The sequence below is a fragment of the Drosophila grimshawi genome, unplaced genomic scaffold (genome assembly GCF_018153295.1).
Source record: "Drosophila grimshawi isolate 15287-2541.00 unplaced genomic scaffold, ASM1815329v1 contig_1367, whole genome shotgun sequence".
Classification (NCBI taxonomy): Eukaryota; Metazoa; Arthropoda; class Insecta; order Diptera; family Drosophilidae; genus Drosophila; species Drosophila grimshawi.
In genome coordinates this window covers 2,158,290-2,179,475 of record NW_025062889.1, presented here as the reverse complement: position 1 = coordinate 2,179,475, position 21,186 = coordinate 2,158,290, and the positions used below count along the sequence as shown (strand labels likewise).

Genomic DNA, 21,186 nt, shown 5'->3' with positions numbered 1-21,186 from the left:
GTGCTGGAAATGCAATTATGATTTTTGATTTGAAGTTCGAAATGTAACAGAAACTTTGAATTGTGGATATATCGTATTTGAGCAGGCTCGGTCTTATCGAAAACTTATCGATATTCACAGCAGGCAGCAACTCTATTTGTAGCCACCAATGTGAATGACAAATTGGCGAGAAGAACTGCAAAAACGTTTATTTACAACGCGGAATTTTAGTGCAGTAACAAGATGTCTGAGCGTAAAGTGTTAAATGTAAGTGGAAATAGGGAATTATGTGTCAATAGGTAAACTAACGATGACTTCTTTCTTAGAAATACTATCCGCCGGACTTCGACCCGTCGAAGATACCGCGCATGAAATTGGCCAAAAATCGACAATATACGGTTCGATTGATGGCCCCGTTTAATATGCGATGCAAAACCTGCGGCGAATACATATACAAGGGCAAGAAATTCAATGCGCGCAAGGAAGATGTGGAGAATGAAACGTATTTGGGCATACGCATCTATAGATTCTACATCAAATGCACGCGCTGCCTGCAAGAGATCTCCTTCAAAACGGACCCACAGAATACGGACTACGAGATCGAGGCGGGCGCCACACGTAATTTTATGGCCCTCAAGCTGGCCGAGGAGCAGGCTCGGCGCGAAGAGCAGGAGGCACGCGAGGAGGAGGCGAACAATCCAATGAAATTGCTCGAGAATCGCACACAACAGTCGCGCAACGAAATCGAAATGATTGAGAGTTTGGAGGAGCTGCGCGATCTAAATAGACGACAACAAACTGTTGATTATTCCACCATGTTGGAACAGTACAATCCGGCAGAGACGGAACGCGAGCGCTTGGAGCGCGAGGAACGCGAAGACGAGGCTTTTGTCAAGTGAGTGAAGTTGAGGAGCTAATTTTAATGACTATTAATATATTCCTTTTATGTGTGGACAGATCTGTAAACTTTAAAAACAAAACGGAGCCGGGCACGCGCATTGTCTCCGAGGAAATTATTGAGGATGTTAAGGAGGAAGAGCCAAATGTGCCACCACCAGCCAAATTAGCCAAACCGAGCGCAATGGCAGCGCCCAGCAGAGCATCTGCCTCACAGTCGCTGGTGAAACGGAAAACGCCTTTAGTGCTGGTCAAACCCAAGACGGCAACTGTAGCAGCAGCATCAGCACCAACTCCAGCAGACAATGATAGTTGTTCCAAGCCAGCAGCATCTGCTGCTGCATCAGAAGCAGTCACCAAGCCAGCTGCAACTGCAACTCCTGTTGCCAGTGTCACTTCAAAGCCTGCTGGCTTATCACTTTTAGCCGCCTACAGCGGCAGCTCCGACGATTCCAACTGACCTTTGCATACTATTAGCATTTATAGCCAATTAATGTTTATGTTCAATTGTATTAAACTGTGTACTAAGGTACTAATAAATATGAATGTTAGTTTAACAATTTAAATGACTTTCCAAACCTTAAGAGTGATTGAACTATAATGTTGATCTGTCCCAAAATAGATCATAGTTTTAAAATACGTACTGGCTATTTGAGAACACAGATTAAATACTGAGATAAATATAATTTTATAAACTTTTATTTAGCACTTGCTGACTTCATGATGCTTTCAAAAAATGTATAGCTTACGTAACTAAATTTTCAAATATATATATGCATTTCAAAGAATTATATAGTCAAGGCCATAAGCATAAGGCAAATCAATTTTTATACACATATCAAATTTTTTTTAGATAAAAGCAACTTAAAGAGTGGCTAAAATGGATATATAAATCATGCACTTGACATTCAAATATATTTTAGCATTGTTCCTAGCCGATTTCGTGGCAAATGGACTTAAGAGCTAAGGACTATAGACTAAATACTAAATGGTAGAGGTGTTATTGATATATACAGCTTCAAATATATGGTTATAAGGCTTACGAAAACTTGGAAGGCAATCCGAAAAAAAGTCAAATAAAAAATAATATCACAAGCGAAATAAACAATTAGAAATGTTAAATATATAAACATATGCTTAAATATTAAACTACATATAGTTTTATAAGTATATAATAATAATAATAATAAATCCATTTAATTTCATAAATTACGAAGACACTGGTATGTAATAGAGCTGCCATATCGGTATTATATATATAGCATATATATCTATATATGCTCTATGTCGCTAAGGCAAGCGTCGTCAGATTTTACATTTACTTTTACTTTTACTCTTACTTTTACTTTTACTTTTACATATTTACGAGTAACAGTCTTTGTTCGTTTGTTGTTTTTTTTTCTTTTTTTGGGTGGCGGGTGGTTTTGGTTTTTCATTTTCAATTTGGGGGGCGTGGCAGGAGCAGCCCAAATTTTAATTTTTTGGTGTGTGCATTTTGGTTTTGGTTTGCATTTCATCCTTCGCTTTGGTCGCATCAGGAAGCAAGCTTAAATATCCACCGCTGTGGACGACGGCTTGTAGTCAACGCTGGCAGCTGTTGTTGTTGCCACGCCCACTCCGTGAACCTCGCGCCCGCCCCCATCATAGTTGTGATTGTTGTTGCGCAGAAAACGCTGCTGTTCGGCAGCGCTGTGATTTAGCTCATACAGCTCCATATCATCGTAGACGGAGACGCCCATCGCAAGCGTCGGCGCAAAATGCGAATAATTATCCGCATCATGATCCTCGCCAGCATCAGCATCATCATCATCGTCGTCATCATCATGGGCGAGATGATGTGTTTGCCGGCGCTGCGTCGGTATGGCTATGCCAAAATCCTCCAGACTACGCTTGACGGCCGCATCGGAACCCGTGCCGGAGTCCTTGCTAGACAGATGATCCTGCTGAATTTCGAGATCCGCCTGCTGCAAATAGCTGAGCGTCAGACCCTGCTCCAGGCAGCGTTGCTCATACGATGGCGTCGTGGTCACTATCAAGCGACTATTCGCCTGCTCACCCACACAACCCAAGTCAGCCAAGCTGCGCGGACGCAGTTGCGATTGCTGCTCGTGCTGCTGCTGCTGTTGTTGCTTCTGGATGCCATCGAGCACCGGTCGCAACTGGGTGCGATTGAGTGTGGTCAGCTGGGTCTGATCCTGCAGCTGAAGTGTGTGCGAGGAGCTGCTCGCATGCGTACGCGGCAATTTGCTGCGATGCTGAAAGCGCAACAAGCAGTAAACGATGCAACCGATGAGAATGCCACATAGGCAAAATGCCAATATAATAACGCCCACGAAGAGCATATCGATGGTCGCACCACCATCCTGGACGACGAGCAGCTCCGATTGGAGTATCAACGTGCGCATATTATCTGTTATCTCGCAACGATAATGACCCGCATCATTCGACTGGGCATTAACGATGACCAGCAGCTCCTTGGCCTTGGTGAAGTAATAGCGTTCCGCATCCGGCCCGGTGGGTGCATTGTGCAACGGTTTGTTCTCCTTGAACCACTCGCGATGCGACTGCTCCACATCGAGATTGAACGATTCGCTGAGGCACTCCAGCACACAGGTGCGTCCCAGCAGCACCTCCTTGTGCACGAGTGGTATGCGTGGCAGTGGTTTATCTGCAAGATTAGAGCGGGGTAAATACTGTTCCTCTTGGAAAGGGGTTTCTGTTTTTTGCCTAACTCACCATTGACGAGCAGCGTGGCATTCACTTTGATCACGCCCGCCGGACTCTCAGCGTTGCAGGTGTAGATCCCCGAATCACTCGGCTTGGCATTAGTGATCACAAAAGCGTTCTCCTCGCGTATCACTTGGAGTCGTCGCTCCGTTGCAGCTGGGAAGTCCAAAGCCCCAAACTTCTGCAGAGCTATCTCCGGCATTGGATCACCGCTGGCGGAGCAAACCAAACGCGCCGTTTCGCCAGCGTCCAGCGTTAGATTTGAGGGCACATGCAAGAAGCTGGGATGAACTGAAAAACGGGAGGAGATACAATGAGATATTATAGATAGATAGATATTATAGATATATATATCTGATCTATAGATAATGATCCATATTCTCTACTCACTGCCAATGGATATTTTGAATTTTTGCGCATAGCTGGTGCCAAATGCATTGGACACAACGCACTGATAGCGTCCGGCGCTCTCGTAGCTGACATTGGAGAGACGCAGATAGCCGTAGATTGTGGTCTGATTGGTGCTCTGATCGTGATGGATTTGTGTCTCCGTGCTGGCGCCATCGTGTCCGGTTTGCCGCTCGAGCACGTGCTGATTGTCGTGGCGCCACTTAATCTTTAGCTCATCGGCGGCGGCCAACGAGGCAGCTGCCGGTGAGCTGGCAATGCACTCCAAACTGATATTTGCACCCTTGACAGCCAGCATATTATTCGGTTCCTTCTGCACCACTGGTTTGGGTGAATCAGCTGTAAACAGGTGTAAGAAGAAAAGATTCATTAAAAAGAGCTGAAGTTGGCGCAAGTCCAGTTAAACTTACAGCAGATGAGTTCCGTTTGGGTGAGCTTGAAGAGCTGGCGATCGAGCAGATGCTCGGGATAACCACAGACGACATTGGTCAGCAGCTGCTGAGCCTGCTGCCCAAAGCGACCGAGCAGCCATTGGCGAAACCACAGCAGATCACAATCGCATATAAAGTTATCCGATTTGAAGATGAGCTTCTGCAGATGCTGCATATGCTCAAAAGCGTTCGGTTGAATGCTGGCCAGCGCATTCCCGCCCAGATTCAGGAGCTCCAGATTGTTCAAGCCACTCAGCGCTTTGCTGCTAATCTGCTTCAGATTATTCCCATAGAGATCGAGGCGACGCAGTTTACGCAAAGCCTTAAACGGCGCCATCGCCGACTGATCCTCAATGATCCAGGCGAGGCGATTGCGACGCAAATTCAACTCCTCCAGATTCTTGACACAATCGAACGTGTTCTCGGGCAAATATTGCAATTTATTGTGCGCCAAATTCAGCTGCTTCAATCGCTTCAAGCAGTCCAAATGCTGTGCCTTAAACTCGCTGATGTAGTTGTGGGATAGATCCAACGATTCCAGCGATTGTGTAAACTCCCACGTGTCCAGCTCGATGCGAGTGATAGAGTTATTCGACAAACTTAGATGATGCAGCTTGGTCAGATTGAAGAGGCCCTGGCGGGAGAGCGAACTGATGCTATTGTGATCCAGCTCAATGGTCTCAATGTTGCGCATCACATGAAAGACGCCATCCTGCAGCGCCTTAATGTTGTTCGCCTTGAGTTGGAGCTTCTGCAGCGACAACAGTCCCCGAAATGTTGACCAATTAATCTCCAGCTGATTGTAGTTCAGAGTGCTGTAGAAGGCCAAAAAGAGATTAGAGATTGAAGCAAGATTAGAGATAAACGCACAGAACTTACAGTTTCTTGAGACGATTTAAATTCTTGAAGACGCCCACTGGGAGGCTGGTCAAGCGATTGTTGCTCAGCTCCAGATCCGTTAGATTGCTCAGCGCAGCAAATGCTTGCTCATCAACGCTCGCAATCTCATTGGAGTTGAGTATTCTGCAAAATGAACAAATGAATAACAAATGATGATGAGAATATGAATGGATATGGAAATGGGGATGAATCTTGGTTGCTTACAAATGCGCTAAGCGATTGGGGCGCAGAAACATATTGGCCTCGACGCTGTGCAGCTGATTCTTCGTCAGATCCAGAGATTTGAGCTTGGGCAGAAGAGTCAGCGCCTCGCTCGAGATGCGCTGAATGCGATTGTTGGCCAAATTGAGTTGACGCAACGAAGACAAACCGGTAAAACGGGGCATCACATCTAATTGATTGCGCTTCAGAGTGCTGTGAAGGGAACAATAGCAAAATAATGGATTAAAGATGCTGAAAATTATTTAATAACAAGTGTCCATTCAAATATAAATTAAGTTCAGACTGTCCTAGAAAGAAAACGCTCCACTATAATAAAATACAGTTATTACTCCAAGCAGGTTACAAAATTAGTCTAGACTTAATATAATTTCAAATTGTTAAATAACAAGCCTTAGTTAAACGAATCAACGTATAAAGTAAGAAATTATATATAAATTGCAATTCTAACGTGGTAACGATTTAGTTATTTAATTATGAAATAATAAGAGTTATATATATCACTCAGTCGAGATCTAAAATAACAGCAAATTATTAAACAGTATAGTTAATTTAAATACATATTTACTATTGGCAAATGCATAAATTAAAAAATATACATAAAGGCAAAAAAATAGTCAATATTTAATATTACTAAAAATTATTTAATGACAAGCTTTAATTAAAATACAAAAAAAATATATAAATAAATCTTATTAATTAGTCAAGCGTATTTTATGCATAATATCAGCATTTAGTTAACCAAAGGCTTATCTTCAATTTAAGATAAATTGAAAATCAAAAAAAAAAAAACAGATGGTTTTTTCTTTTATAGCTTAATAATACGCGCAGAGTATCTAAAAATACGCGCTTAGCTAACACAGCAGATTCAACAAAACATTATCTAAATGGAATAAAACAATTAATTCAATATATGCATTGCTGTTGTTATTGTCGTTGCTGTTGCTGGTTCAATTCAATTGCTATTTCAATTGTTGTTTCGATTGTTTCTGTTATTTTTTGTTACTTACAGTTTGTGTAGCTCGGGCAGATTTCGTATCGCAAGCACGGTGCTGTCGTTCAATTTGTTGCCAGCCAGATGCCTGTATAAAAAAAAAAAGCAACAAACAAAAACAGAAAAACAATGTTAGCTGATTGGATTTTTATTTTTTGAAGCCTGCAATTAAATGCAGCGTAATTATGTTGCCGTAATTTGGACTGATAAGCAGATAAGCGTGCGTCAGTCTGTCAGTCATGCAATTATTGATGCATTGCCGTCGATAAACACACATTTTGCATAATTCTGCAGTGCATTAAATTGATTAAAGCGCAACGATAAAATCGCAACCCCCAAAAAAATGAATGGAAAATTTACAAATGCTGCACTGACTGACTAGAAAATACCCTATGTTAAAGGTTTTAAATTACTTAAGCTTCATATTTAGTTTACATATTTACTATTAATATATGAAATTGTAATAAATTGTATAGCTCTAGTTTTCCAGTAACTAAACTGGAATATTGGAAGGCAATACATTTTCAAATCAACTCTGTAACCAAAGCTTTCCCATATTCAAACGACTCCTTCAGCGACTAACGAAAAGAGGACAAAGAACGAAAAAAAAATGCTGCGAGGGTTGTTGCGAATGTTATAAATACTATTTATGCATGATGTTGGCTTGGTGTCAGTGGGGTTGGTTAGCTTTTTTTTTTGGAGGGGATTTACTTACAGAGTTTCAACATAGGCGGGTAGCACTGGAACACGCTCCAAGTGCAGCTTATCGCAATCAAAGTAGACGTTGAGGCACTTGCACTCCTTGGGACAGTTTATATTATTATTGTTGTTGTTGTTGGTATTTTTGGCATTTCCATTTGCTGCTGCTGATTCGGCAGCTGCCAGCGCCTTTTCGGCCTGTTCGTATTGCGCCCCATCGTCGGCAACGAAACCGTTCGTTTCCAGCGAAGCGGACGGCGGCAGTGCAGCGGCAGCGGCAAATTCCACTGGAATATGCAAGGCAGCAAAATCTTCATCATCCGTTTCATCTTCTTCGTCGTCTTCGTGCAGCGGCAGAAAACGCGGACGTTGTCGATGATGCTGTTGTTGTTGTTGTTGTTGCTGCTGCTGCTGTTGTTGCTGTTGTTGTTGATGCGCCGCTGTTGCTGCTGCCAGCGTAGCCGTGTTTCCGTTAGCTCCGTTATTCATTGCTGCTAGCATCGCGAAAAGCTGCTGCTGCGGCAGCTGTTGATTGTAGGAGGCGCCGCCCGTTTTCAGCAGAGCGCTCAGCGGCGATGTTGACGATTCACCCGACGACGTCGACAGCGACGGCGCAGCGTTACTTTGACAAATTGTTGTAGTTGTTATCAGCAGCATGCACGTAATTAGCATTAATTTATTGATTTTATTGAAATCATTGCGACGCGCACTTGTTGTTGTTGCTGTAGTATAATTACAATTATCATTATGCATTGCCTTTGTTGTTGCTATTGCAATTGCGTTGTTGTCGTTTTGCTGTTTGCGTCGCCGTCGGCGCCGTCGCCACTTGGTACTCATGCTCAGTGTTGCGAAGCGTTGCAGCAGCAGCATTATTGACGTCGTCATTATAAATTTGCTAATATAGTTGTTGCTGATGCTGTTCTTGTTGTTGTTCGTATTCTTGCTGCATATTCTTGGCTTTCGATAATTATTAAAGTTTATCGTCGTTGTTGCACATGCATCCTTCTCTGCTGCCATTTCCTGTTTAATAGCCGAAACGTGCATTTTGCAGAGTTTTCGCTTTTGTTTTTGATTTGCGTTGATTTCTTTATGCTTGATAAATTCGTGCGTTTTTACAATTTCATTTGCAACATTCCGTTATTCCTGCATAACGAAAATGGCGTTGGTGGCCCCGCCAGCGGCCAGTGTTTCAAAGCTCGAACGCATTGTCGTCATTTGAATTTGCTGCATGTTCGGCGCCTAAAAGAGTACAAGATAGAAAGAGAGAAAGAGAGAGAGAGAGATGAGTTTAAGAATGATAGTATTTAAATAAATTAAAAACTTTACTCGATGCCATAAAAAAACAATAAGTGCTTTGCACACGAAAAGATTAAAAAACAAATCCCCTTTGCGACTCTTGCAGTTATAATTAAAATTGTTTATGTTGACGAACAACAAAAGTAAATAAATAATAATTTATAAACAGATCAGAGTGGCAAATGACTCTCTGCAGCAGTGTGCAAAATAAATGCTCATTAAATTAAAATACGACCGGATGTTTTTGTGCGAAAAAAAAAAACAAAAAAAAATAAAATAAAACACGAAAAAAAAAACGCGCAGAGCCAACGAAGCAGAAGCAACAGCAGCATCAAGAAAAATATCTTTCAACTTGTTGAAATTGTGCAGCGTTTTGCATTTTGTACGCTTGCAAAGTCCAATGAACACAGACACGCCCACACACACACCTAAGCACACACAAACACACACACAACAGATGCGAATTTTCGGTGACATTCAGATAAAGATAATGCGAATGCTGCGCACTTTTCGCTATCAGCTCAATTGGGGCGTGCTCGACATTTAAATGCTCAGCAATCCGCAGCATTCCGCAATCAGCTTAACAATATAGCAAACAACGATTATCAGCTCTATAGATAAATGTTATATGTGCTACACCAAACCAACCCACCCAGCCGCAAACATAATAAAAACTGATAAACTGATTGCGCAAATAAGAAAACTGTGTAGTTATGCACTTAATTTTATTATACTTTACTCTATTATATTATATGAACTCAATGATTTTGGGTACTATAAAATACTTGAGCTTTGAACTGTATCCTAGGCTTAATTTTGGATTGCAAATATTTATACAGTAAGTCTTAGCTTTATAGAGGTGTTAGTCGGAAAGGTTTTTAGGTGATTGTAGCCAATAAAAAATGTGCATATTGTAAAATATAAATGTTATGCAGTTAATCTAGCACTGACGAAGTGTGCATCTTGTTGGTAAACTTAATGAAATCATTGAATAAGAAGCTTAAAATGAGAGTAGCTAATAAGAAATTAGGGCGCTAGGTAGCTGATTTAGTAAAGCTTTCTAGAAATGGGAATAACGTTTAACAGACTCTCCAGAAAATCTTATCCACGAACAAAGAGACATAAATCCATCCCAGGCAATACAATTAAGATAACCATTTAAAACTTGAACAACACTGACTTATTAAACACACACTTTCAAATTAAGACTATTAGCCAAGCTTTTACTTTTTGAATTCATGCTGGAAACATTAAACATATCATTTCACAGGCTAAATTAAGAGTTCCAAGATTTTACCCAGATGGAGCTCCCTTGAAAACTCATTGGTATCAATTAGCCAGCCAACCAATCTACAACCAAACAAGCTCCTTCTGTCAAACCAACTTAACAGTATTCAATATATTATTCTTCAAGTTCCATCCTTCAAAATGTGAGTATTTCACTTTAACATCAACTCCAATGAAAATGTCACACAAGCGATTTCTGTTAAAACTGCAAATGACCGCAAAAAAGTCTAAAAAAAATCTTGACCAACTCTAGGCACAATTTTTTATATATTTTTTTAATCACAAGACTATATTTAGACTTGATTTTCATTAAAAAAAAATGACAAAAGCTCGATTTTAAAATACTAATTCTACTTTTTGGCAACACTTGTGTCAATTAAATTATATAACAAATGACTTTAAAACGTGCTAATGCTCATTAATGTTTGATGCTAAATTAACAAAGATAACGCTGCCAACATTGGTAAAAAGCCCGTTAAGGCTAACCAACAGTTGAGCCGACAACAAACAAGATTTTCCCAGGCCAAAAAAAACAAACACAACACCCACCAAAAAGGGCAAAAAAAGCGGCTGCAAAAACTCAAGCAATGGCAGCAATTACCGCACCAGACATGCCCATATATATATACTATATATATATATATATAAACATACTTAGACAGATATATATATATATATATATATATATATATATATATAAATATAAAGTAACGTAACGAATAGCAGGCTATATAGAGAGACGACGGCCGCTTTTGCCGGCCAGGCTACTAAAAATGGTCTGACACACACACACACACACAGATACACACACATAGGCAGACAGAGGCGCGTTAAAATGCCCAGACAACCAAATTTAGTAACAACAACTACAAAGAGGGGCAAAGCGTAATGAAATCATATAAAAAAAAGTGCCCCGCCAACAAGGAAAAGCTGCAGCTGAAGATGAAGACGAAGAAGCAGCTGCTAAAGAAACAGCAGCAGCAGCGGAAACCGCTCACTTTACTTAACTGCAACAGATATTTTGTTATTTTTCCTGCCAGCTTCAAAGAGTTTTCCACAAGCAAAAGAAGAAGCAGCAACAGCAGCAGATCAAAATCAAAAACAGACTCTTCTTGTCTATATATAGTTAAAAGAGTTTCCAGCGAGTTTTCTGCTCAACTTGCTCAAGTTGTGTCCGTTTTTGTGAAGTGCTTTTGATTAGTTTCCACAGTTGATAACAACAACAGCAACATCAACAACTGGCCTAGATTCTAGGTAAAATATATATATATATATATATTTATATATATCTAGACAATATAGCACTCCCCCCAATAATAATAAGCAACTGACAAAAGTCTGTTTGGTCTCTCAATTAGATAATTTGGTATTGGGCTCCCTTCAGTTACATATATATACACACATATATATATATATATACATATGTGTATATACTCGATGCAATTATCTAATCAATAGGTTTGCACTGTCTACGATCGGACGGACGAGTGCTGTTCGGGCGGTATCTACAGAAGAAATCATTTTTATAGTCTGACGAGCAACGCACATAAAAAAAACCAAAACAACAACTTTATTGAGCAGTTATGTGGAAAACTTGTTCTCGGTAAACATTTGAATTGCCCGCACTCAACACACAAGTGTCTCTAGACAAAATTAACCAAGATCTTAAACGCAAAAATAAAGGGTTGGGTAAGGAATTTGGAAAAGATAAAACAGTTTATAATATGACAAAGATTGTTTATAGAATCGATTGCTAATCGTATGTTATTTGAATATTCCTTTCCAATAACTCTGAAATTAACTGATTGAAATTTACAACTAGAACGGGAATCAAAATTCGACACTCTCTGATTCCTTGACAGGGAAGGGAATCAAATCAGAAAATTAAAGACATAATGTAAACCAAAAGGCTTTCAAACCGAAACCGTTAAGCGAACTTCATCGATTGAAGGTCCGAACCAAAAACGGAACCAGAAGCATATTTCATATGCATATTTCCATATTTCCCCCGATTCCTTCACAGTCAATCAAATCGGAAACGAAACCGTTAACCATTGCCTGTTTTAAGCATAATTCATTTTCGTAAACATAAATTTAAATTAACTTAAAATTCAGCACTGTCTCCCCCAACATAAATAATAAATATTGATTCAAAATTTAGATAAATAGGCAAAATGAACAAATGTACATTAATCTTAAGTTTGGCTTAGCGGCTTTCTTCGCTTGATTTGACAACATGCTTTTGGAAAAGAAGAGGCTGAAGAAGAAGAGCCAGAAATATGATCCAACACCTTTGACACGCTTTCAATATAACTATCGATCAATGCGGGATGATGATCATGCTGCTGCTGCTGTTGCTGCTGCGGGTGGCCGCCAATCACAATCGATGACAGTTCGACAGACGTTTTACTGACTATCGATCAAAAAAGAAAAAAAAAAACAGCATATATAAATTAGTTGACTATTGTCTTTTGTCTTTTGTTTTTTGTTTTAGTCAACACTCTGTTTGCTACAATTTTCACACACCAATCAGCGACGTTCGCCAGGCAGTTGAGTAAATTTTCGTCAAAAAAAGGAAGCCATTTTGAATGAATTTGCATGCATAAAATATGCATAAAATGCCAAACTAAATCGCATTTATTGATTAGCATAAGTTCTCTTTCAGACAACTAGATAGATAGTTGGGAAAAACCCAGTCTAAGGGCAAAACCCACACGCCAATCAATTTGGGATGAGAGTAAACAAATTTGGTTAAATTAAAGCTTTCGCTTTGAACTCATTATTATTATTATTATTTTTATTTTTTTCGTTACAACAAAGATGAGCAAATCAAATGTAGATTTTTTATGTCAAATGTGATTTTTTTTCTTTTGTTGTTGTTGTTGTGTTTTTGTCAACTCCCTCACAATTTATTATATAACGGTACGGGGCATTTGGGCAAGATTATTGTTTTCTTATGAAAAGACGACAAAATGTCGACGCTGTTAGCTGTCCGATGGCTGTCGATGATATGATAATGCCGCCGATAAATATATACAACTGGCGTGGGTTAAAATACAACACATTTATATATATATTTATGGGTTTATCTATTGAAAGATCGTTAGTTGTACGACAGAATAACATTCATTTTTCATTAGATTCGAGAGCAGATTGTGGAGCAATAATAGATGGATAGATAAAATCAACTGAATAAAACATGCTGTTTTTTTTTGTTTTGTCTTTTGTTTTTGCTTTTGTTTTACATTTAATTTATATAACATTTTTAATGTGATTTTGCTCATTTTTTTTGTTGTGGATTTTTTTTTGGTTGTAACATTTTCGTCGTCTGTTGTTTCTTAAACATTTCACAAAATGCCTGAGGCTGCATTTTTATTTGTCTTAATTTTTACCTGCTGCCTGTTGAATTGCTGTTTAACATTTAAATTGGTAATTTTTCCTCTGCTTCTTGCCTGTTTTTCTGCTGGCTTGGCGCATTTCTTGTTGTTGTTGTTGTCGCCCACTGATTGTTTTTTCTGGTTTTATCTGTGTGCGAAGAAAATGCTTCGCCCAAAAATCGTTGTTGTTGTAGTTGTTTCTATTTGTGTCGTTGTGTTTTTCGTTTTTTATTGCCTTTGCCAAATGAATAAAAATATATACAATATTTTCGTGTGCGTTTGCGTTTGTCTGAGTGACGTTTGTCGTTGGCGTAAAAAATACACCAAAAGCATAAGCAGCAAAAAAAGAAAAAACGTATAAAAAAAACCACAGCAGAAGTCAAAGCGTTTGCTGTGGGCGGGCAGCAGTCATTTGAGTTGGAATCTGTTGAGGTGGGCTGTGGTGTGCTCTGTGGTGTGGTGAAGTTGGGTTCACAGACAAACCGCAGCTGCAGCTGCTACAAGAGATGCCAAAAAAGCTGCAGACGAAAAAAGTTACAGTAGAATGTAGCATGCTGCAAGTGCTTCTAAGATTAGATTCCAAGAAGCAGAAGAGTAAGAATAAATGAGAAAAATGTGATTAGCATTTCTTGAAACAATAATTATTCAATCATAATCAGAAATCTCAAGGCAAACATACAAAAAGTTCTCATTAATGAACCGAAATTCGCTGATTCACTTATTATCTCTTTAATGCTTTTGTCCATTAGTGTTTTTTTCATCTTATTATTTTATATTTATTACAACTATTACAAAATACCCAATACTTCAATGAAGTTCCCATTATTAAATTTAAATTGCCATATTCACTTATTATCTGGTTTTGCCCATTGGTCTAAGTGTTTTTTCTTAGTATTTTATATTTATTACAACTATTACAAAGTACACAATTCTTTATTAAAGTTCTCATTATTAAATCTAAAATTCTCAATTCACTTATTATCTTTCTAATTATTCTCTAAGTCTCCTCTAAGTGTTTTCTTAGTATTTTGAATTTATTTATTTATTATTTAGAATATTTATGATGCTTATACCTAAATTCCCACTAAGTCTCACATCCGGCTATATTGCAAATTTAATCAATTGTATTTAATTGCCTCTAAGCTGGTTCGCATTAAACAAAAACAACAACGTCAACTACAAAGCTGATCAGTTGCCAAAGTGAACGCTTATGCTAGTACTTAAGAAATGTACACACATACATACATATACATATTTATATATATATATATATATATATGTGCTTGTATCTTGCATGTCTAATTTGTATGCCTCTCTTTTGAGTGTAATCGATTCGTTTCGCCGTGATCAAGCAGCTATTGAAAAGCACATAAAATTTGCTCGTTTCCATTACACCCCACAAATTTGTCTTTCTCTCTCTGGCAACTCTTTTTTTGTATTTTTTTTCGTACAAAGCAGCAGCCGCAGCAGCAGACATAACAGCAACAAAGTTGAAGCTGCGTTTGTTGTCGCGTGGTCTGCGCACTCTCTCTGTCCCTCTCTCTCTATCGTTCTCTGCTGCTGCCTGCCTGCTGTGTGTGTGTGTGTGAGGTGCGTGGGCACGAGAACGGAAACAGCGCGCAGTCAGCGTCGGCGTTGTGTCTCTGTCGCTGTTGACGTTACGTCAATGCGAGATGAGTTAGTGTGAGTGTGTCTGCGTGTGTGTGTGTGTTTATTTGATTGTTTGTGTTGGCCTATGGCTTACAATAACAACATAAAAGGTAAAATCGTTGCCTATTGCCGCGCTGTCTGCGGCGACTAATTAGGTAACGTGCCAGCTACAACAACCACGACCACAACGAGAACCCCATGATAAGAGCAGCGCAGTCGCTGCGCCGCAACAACGACGCAAATAGCAACATAAATTTTGCACACAGACACGAACACACACAGACACAAACACAAACACAACACACGCACGCTAACAGCAAAATCCAATAAGAAAGCAAACTGCCAGGCTGTCTGTGCCAGCGGCTGCCTCGTCGCGGCTTTTGCTGTTACTGTTGTTGGTGTTGTTTTGTTTTAGTTTTGCTTTTTGCAAAAATAAATTTAATTTTGTAGCCATTAATTTTCCACTCTAGATACGAGCGCAAGACGCTGCCAGCCACTCGCTTGCACTCGCCGACAGCAGTCAGTACCAGCAGAACGCTCACTAATTAAATAACTAAAAAGAGTTTTTATAATTGTTGGCTAATTTCCATTGGCTTCTGCTTGGATGCTTTGTGCACTGCACACGGACAGACCCACAGACAGATAGACAGGCTGGCAGACAGCTGCAATGCACGCCTGCTTATAACGGTTTATTATGAACGAAATAGGGCAGCAAGTAGTAAAGGGAGACAGAGGGAGAGAGCGAGATAGCAGCTCAGCAGGAGGGGAGCTTTTAAAGCTTTTCTCAAGTTTGATAATTTTATTTTTTGCACAATTAGTTAACATTCTTGTTTATGTAAATATATAATATGTATATATATGTATGTGTGCACAATAAATTAACGTCTTTTTTATCGCTTTAATGATAAACCGTTTTGCTTGATTGGTCTAAAGCGCATAAATAGCAAACAAACAAAGCGAATTGTTGTTGTTGCTTGATAAGGCTCAGGGGCTAGCTTGTGATACGTGCGTGTGTGTCACTGTGTGTGTGTGTGTGTGATATCATATGCCAAAATGAGCGGAGGGTGGAGAAGGGAAGAAAGGGGCTGTGTGTGTGTGTGGGAATCAGGTGGAGTGGACTTAATAAGACTTAACCTTGAGAATGTGCGATAAAAGGAAAAATATCGCACAAGGCAAGCAAAAGAAATGCCAGTAAAAAGAGAGATGAACGTTTTAAGAATAGGAATCAATTAATGCGCAGTTTATTGTGTATCAATTAGCATATTAAATGATTTCTATATTCATTTAAATATTAAAAGCTGCTGATTTATATGCCACAAAATATTGATTATACTAGGGCTGCTGAAAAAAAGAAGGTCGTGCTATAAACATCATTTGGCAGGTTCACAAAAATCTTTCTCAGTATTGTAGAAATTCCATATCCATTGACAACATTAAAGCACACCATCCAAGTATGTTTAATTTCTTAAAAAAAAAATTATCTGCCATTCATGTAAATATAATAAAAAAGAAAATATACCCACAGCGAATTGTAAACTATATATATTTAGATAATGTCATTCCACAATGAAAATGAGGAAATGGAGAATACTATCGAACAGCCGCCAATAATTGAAGAACAATCAACAGTTGACGAACCATTGATCGAAGATCGAGAAATTGTTATCCCCCAGCCACGTCGCAGTGCTCGCATCGCAGCCAGGCAGGAGCTGAAACGCAAATTGATCGTGGAGGAAGGGCAGCGGGAGGAGCAGCGGAAGAAGCGCTTTCGTGCCGAGCAAATGGCAAGGGTAATGCAGAAAGTGGCGCATGGCAAACCCTGTGTCTGCCTCAAAGTAAACAATGAATTACATTGGCTATTTGACATCGAAATAAAAAACCCTCAAAATGGATTATAAGGATTGATGTGCAACACACAGTTGATTATTTGTTAATATATTTGAGTTTTAAAATGAATTTAACAGACACCCAAAAAAAATCATTCGCAAAAAAAGTCGAACAATATCAACTATATAAATCTAAAAAACATCGGAAAAGAATGCAGTGAACAAATATATCAAGATCAAAAATAATCTCTGCGACAAAAAGAAGTGCCTATGAACGAAGAGCCAGTAATCGCAGAATCAGAAATCGAAGTATGCTTAATCGAAGATGCAGTAATCGAAGATTCAGTTCTGTCCCCTCCTCGTCCACCATATCCTGGCGCAAAGGCCAAACTTTGCCTTAGCCTTAAAAAGGAAAATAAGATTTGATGCGTTGAGATTTTAAGTTGTCAGTTTATCAAATATAAATAAATGAATTCTTCAAAATGTATTCCTTGTCCTTGGGTCGGCTTATGCCCCATTTTGCCATAGAAAGAGGCGTTTTAAAGGCCATAAATCAACTATTTGACTTATATTTTCGATTTCATATCTCGGTCTAAAATTCCTTGGAAATCGTCGTTTTTTGCTGGTTTTGTGACCCGTGACATCAGTTGCATGACGGACTTGTACAAATTTAATTTGCTTACCGCGACTCAAGTTGAACGTAGATACCCTGTACGCGATGTCTACTGTTCATTGGTGTATGTCAACTTGTACAATTTGTTATGCTCTAAATTTGATTATGACCAATAAATACATGATGTATGCTTATATTAATATTTACATTTCTATTTTGGATGTATAAGTTGCCAACTTCAAGTTTAGTAGAACAAAAGATAAACATGAGCAGAATATATTCTTCTGCTGTTCAATAACTTACAGGGTATTTGCCAGGCATTGCAGTTGCTGTTGTGGCTTTGTTGTTTGTTATTACTAAACGTGTTATCATCACAAATGATAAGCAGTCAACAAAACCAACGACAAACACATTTTATTGGTGCGACAAACTAACTTCTATCAAAAGGCCCCAACAGACTTACGCAATATATAGTACTATTTTCTAGATAATGTCAAGTGGACGTTTTTTATTTATGTTGTTGTTCTTTTTGCGTGGCTTTAATTAAGAATGGGACAGGAGAGAGGGAGAGGAGAGCGAGAGGGACAAAAAGGGACATGGGAATCGTTGGATTTGTAAGCTTATGATTTAGGCGGCTCATATATAACGCTTACGCATAGACTTCAAAAGCAGGCAAAGGCTGGAAGAGGAGGCAGAGAGGCGGGTGCGGAGGCTGGCCGTTGGCGGTGGCATTCATAAAATTAATCCGTCGCGCAATAATTTTTCGATTTAATTTCGGTTTCTTTTATTTTTTTCTTTTTTTTTAACTTAAAGCGGAGCTCAGAGAAAATCTTCAGGCATGTCAAATTGAGTTCCATTCAAAAAAGGAGAGCGACAACGAACAAAAAAATGAAGACGAAAACAGAATACAAAACAAAACAAAAGCAACAAAATGCGGGCAAGTTAAGCAACGCGCAATGCGGCTGTCAAAAGATCTTAACGAACAACAACAACGAGCAAAATAAAACGAATAAGAAATGATCCTGGGCAGTGCGAAGAAGAAGACTTACAAAAGCAACGCTAGCAGAGGGACGGACTAGAAGGGCAGGACGAGCACTGGGCGGGGGGAGTAGAAGGGCTGTCAGTTAACGCGCGGCGAGTTCGCGCAGTTTCTGCAGTCTCCGTCTCAACAGAAACAGAGAGCCACACTGAGAAAAATAAAGGGTATACTAAAGCGAAGAGTGTAAGAACACATTTTTACCAGTTCTTGAATGAAGAAGTGAGTCTTGTATACTTATTTGAAGATCGGAAAGTCTTCATTTGAACTACGTTCCATACGCTCACTGACTTACTAGAAATAAGATCAATACACTTAAGTAAACTTAATTAAGTCCTGCTGAAGACATTTTTCTTAGGCCTATGATGAGGAACTCTTATATATTTTGTGTATTATTTTTATTTTCTTTATTTATGATCTTATTCCGTATATTTATTTGATAGCCTTTATTTCATACTCTCACTGACTTGCTAAAATACTAAAAATAGCTTTGAAAATATCATTAAAATACTCTAATAAACTAATTGCACACTTGGTAAACTCCCAAGTTGGGAATGCAATGTACTTGATTTCCTTTCTCTCTGTATAAAAAAGAAACACATATGCACATATACACTCAACACACATACACACACACAAACAACACGCACACAAGCGCACATATTCGGTGTCTTCGGGCCAAGTGAGAAAACCAAGCGCGACACCAACACCAGAAACCGGCTACGGCTCTCGGCTCGGGCGTCTCATCCGACGGCTGTTGGCCTGTGGCAAGGGAATTGAATTGAATTTCCAGTCGACGTTCAAAATTTCAGCCTTTTGCCTTTTTGAAGGTGTGAAGAAAAAATAAAATACAAAGCACAGCCAGCTACAAAAACAACAACAACAACGACGGCGAAACGAAACGAAATCAACGGCAGATCTGCCAGAAACTCCAAAGAACAGAGACCAAAGAATACGAAAAAAAGACGCAGCTAAACTTGACAGTAAACCGACGTTGGCATACCCTGGGATTATTTATATCAACTGATGTAGTTTACTTTATAGCTGAGTTAGTAGATAAAGCTGGAAAGATAAATCGAGGCTAGTATATTAATAGTTGAACAAGAATAGATATAGATACACTCAGACATGCCTCCTTTGCTGCGTTGCACAACAAACTGAATATACCCGCTTGCAAGGGCACACAAAAAGAAGCAGACAGAAAACTGGATTGTGCCTGGTCGGGTCGTTTTCCAGAGACGAGGCATGGGGCAGACTCTTTGGGATTTCAGAGGGTTTCAGTTTTATTGTTGTTGCCGTTGTTGTTGCTGTTACTTTTCTGGCTATGATCTCTCCGCTCCGTGTCTTAGAAGCATCTGTTTCTTTGGTATTGGATTTTCGTATTGTTGTTGTTGTTGTTGTTGCTTTTTGCCACTTCGGTTCGGAGAGTTCTGACAGGCCTCAAGAACTGAAGGTGAAAAGTACTTATAATAAGGAAGCCCGACGGGTAAATGGTTAAATGGTAAATGGTCACATTAAGATTACCGTGTCCTCAACTCGTATGGACTACGCCCGATATTATTATTATTATTGTCATTATTGTTGTCTGCTTGAGTTCATTTTGAAAAGGCTTCATCATTTCATTTTTCTATAGATGACTTTTGGTATTGAGCTGTTTGAATTGATTTCTATGACAATCTCTGCAATGTTAACAAAAGTTTCCATTTATGACCTGGTAGATTTGTTTAATGAATAGACTTTTGTTTCATTTAGCAGGGTATGTGAAGCAAATAATTTTAAGTTATTCAAAGGAACGAATCTGAACAAAAGCGTACTTTAGATTTTTTATAATTGAATGACAGGGGAAGTAGTTTCAAGCCTTGAGAAAGTGGACAGGTGAGAGAAATGGGATTATGTTTTCTGCTTTAAGATCTTTTTAAAAATACAACCATGTGTATAGATGTGGTGGACTTGTTATTTAAAGGTATTAGAGACATTCTCTTTACTCTCTTTTATACTATTTTGTAAGCTATTTCCTCTTGAGAAAGTACTTTCTTACACATATATTGCTGGGATGTTTTTATGTGGCAGTAACTCAACAATGTTCTTTCCAAAACTTCTTTTTCAATAACTTTACTTTTCACATAAGATATATGATCTATAAGGCTTAGGCATAATTTGTAAACATAATTCAATTATGGTTTAGCATAATAATATCATTTTATACTACAAAGAGCATTTCCAATCCTTCTTTTAACTTCTTTGCTTTCAAAAATGTATCAATGAGCTTTCGGGTTTCTTCTCCATCTTTTTTTTGTTATGAACATTTATGAAATTGTAATTTATTTTCGAAACGTTTTTGTATGCCAAGACATCTGCTAATCCCGACGCTACAAAGCAGAGAACCCAGCATTGTGTTCCACAGGTGTGCACGTAACTCAAACACACACTCACTCGCACACACACACACATGCAGACTGGCAGTGGGCATAGAGAGAGAGATACCCACACAAAAAACAACAACAAGAAAAAACTATTCAACTTCGAACCGAATCTGATTTCTGAAACTGATTGTGAATGCGTTGCTGTTCTTGTTGTTGCAACTGTTGTTGTTGTTGCTGCCACGCAGTTGACGTTTCTTCCCAACGTCAGTTCGAGTTAAAGAAAAATAAAAACCTACGAGGAATCCTCCACATACACACACACGCACACACACATGCCCAGTTCAGTTACAGATACAGATACAGATAGACGCAGAGAGTTTTGTTTTTGCTGCCACATGGAGGCGACTCGACGCGTCGCTTGGCTTAAATTGGTTTTTATTGTTGCTGCTGCTGCTCTGCTCTGTTACTGCCTCTGCTGCAACAC

At 39.0% G+C, this 21,186-nt stretch overlaps 3 protein-coding genes and 1 long non-coding RNA gene across 4 annotated transcripts; 2 read left to right on the top strand and 2 right to left on the bottom strand.

Annotated features, from left to right (window-relative positions):
- Window positions 1-179: 179 nt before the first annotated feature.
- On the top strand, window positions 180-1,442 carry LOC6568697 (splicing factor YJU2). Its single transcript, XM_001995133.2, has 3 exons — window positions 180-246; window positions 306-874; window positions 937-1,442. Exons 1-3 carry the CDS (start codon window positions 223-225, stop codon window positions 1,334-1,336), a joined length of 993 nt encoding a protein of 330 aa, XP_001995169.1. The 5' UTR covers window positions 180-222; the 3' UTR covers window positions 1,337-1,442.
- Window positions 1,443-2,072: 630 nt separating this feature from the next.
- On the bottom strand, window positions 2,073-7,974 carry LOC6568698 (leucine-rich repeats and immunoglobulin-like domains protein 1; the record flags this gene model as incomplete). The annotated part of the gene is made up of 8 exons (XM_001995134.3): window positions 2,073-3,544; window positions 3,613-3,894; window positions 3,994-4,350; window positions 4,422-5,257; window positions 5,322-5,465; window positions 5,547-5,756; window positions 6,572-6,643; window positions 7,271-7,974. Coding segments are annotated over 8 exons (3,726 nt in total), but the record flags the coding sequence as incomplete, so codon positions are not given.
- An 8,328-nt stretch (window positions 7,975-16,302) lies between these two features.
- LOC116805882 lies at window positions 16,303-17,177 on the top strand. Its single transcript, XM_032740916.2, has 2 exons — window positions 16,303-16,356; window positions 16,415-17,177. Exons 1-2 carry the CDS (start codon window positions 16,318-16,320, stop codon window positions 16,760-16,762), a joined length of 387 nt encoding a protein of 128 aa, XP_032596807.1. The 5' UTR covers window positions 16,303-16,317; the 3' UTR covers window positions 16,763-17,177.
- A 2,172-nt stretch (window positions 17,178-19,349) lies between these two features.
- Window positions 19,350-19,994, bottom strand: LOC122322506. The gene is made up of 2 exons (XR_006246658.1): window positions 19,864-19,994; window positions 19,350-19,786 (listed from the first exon to the last, which is right to left on the bottom strand). It is a non-coding gene; the product is annotated as an uncharacterized LOC122322506 (long non-coding RNA).
- Between the last annotated feature and the right edge of the window lie 1,192 nt (window positions 19,995-21,186).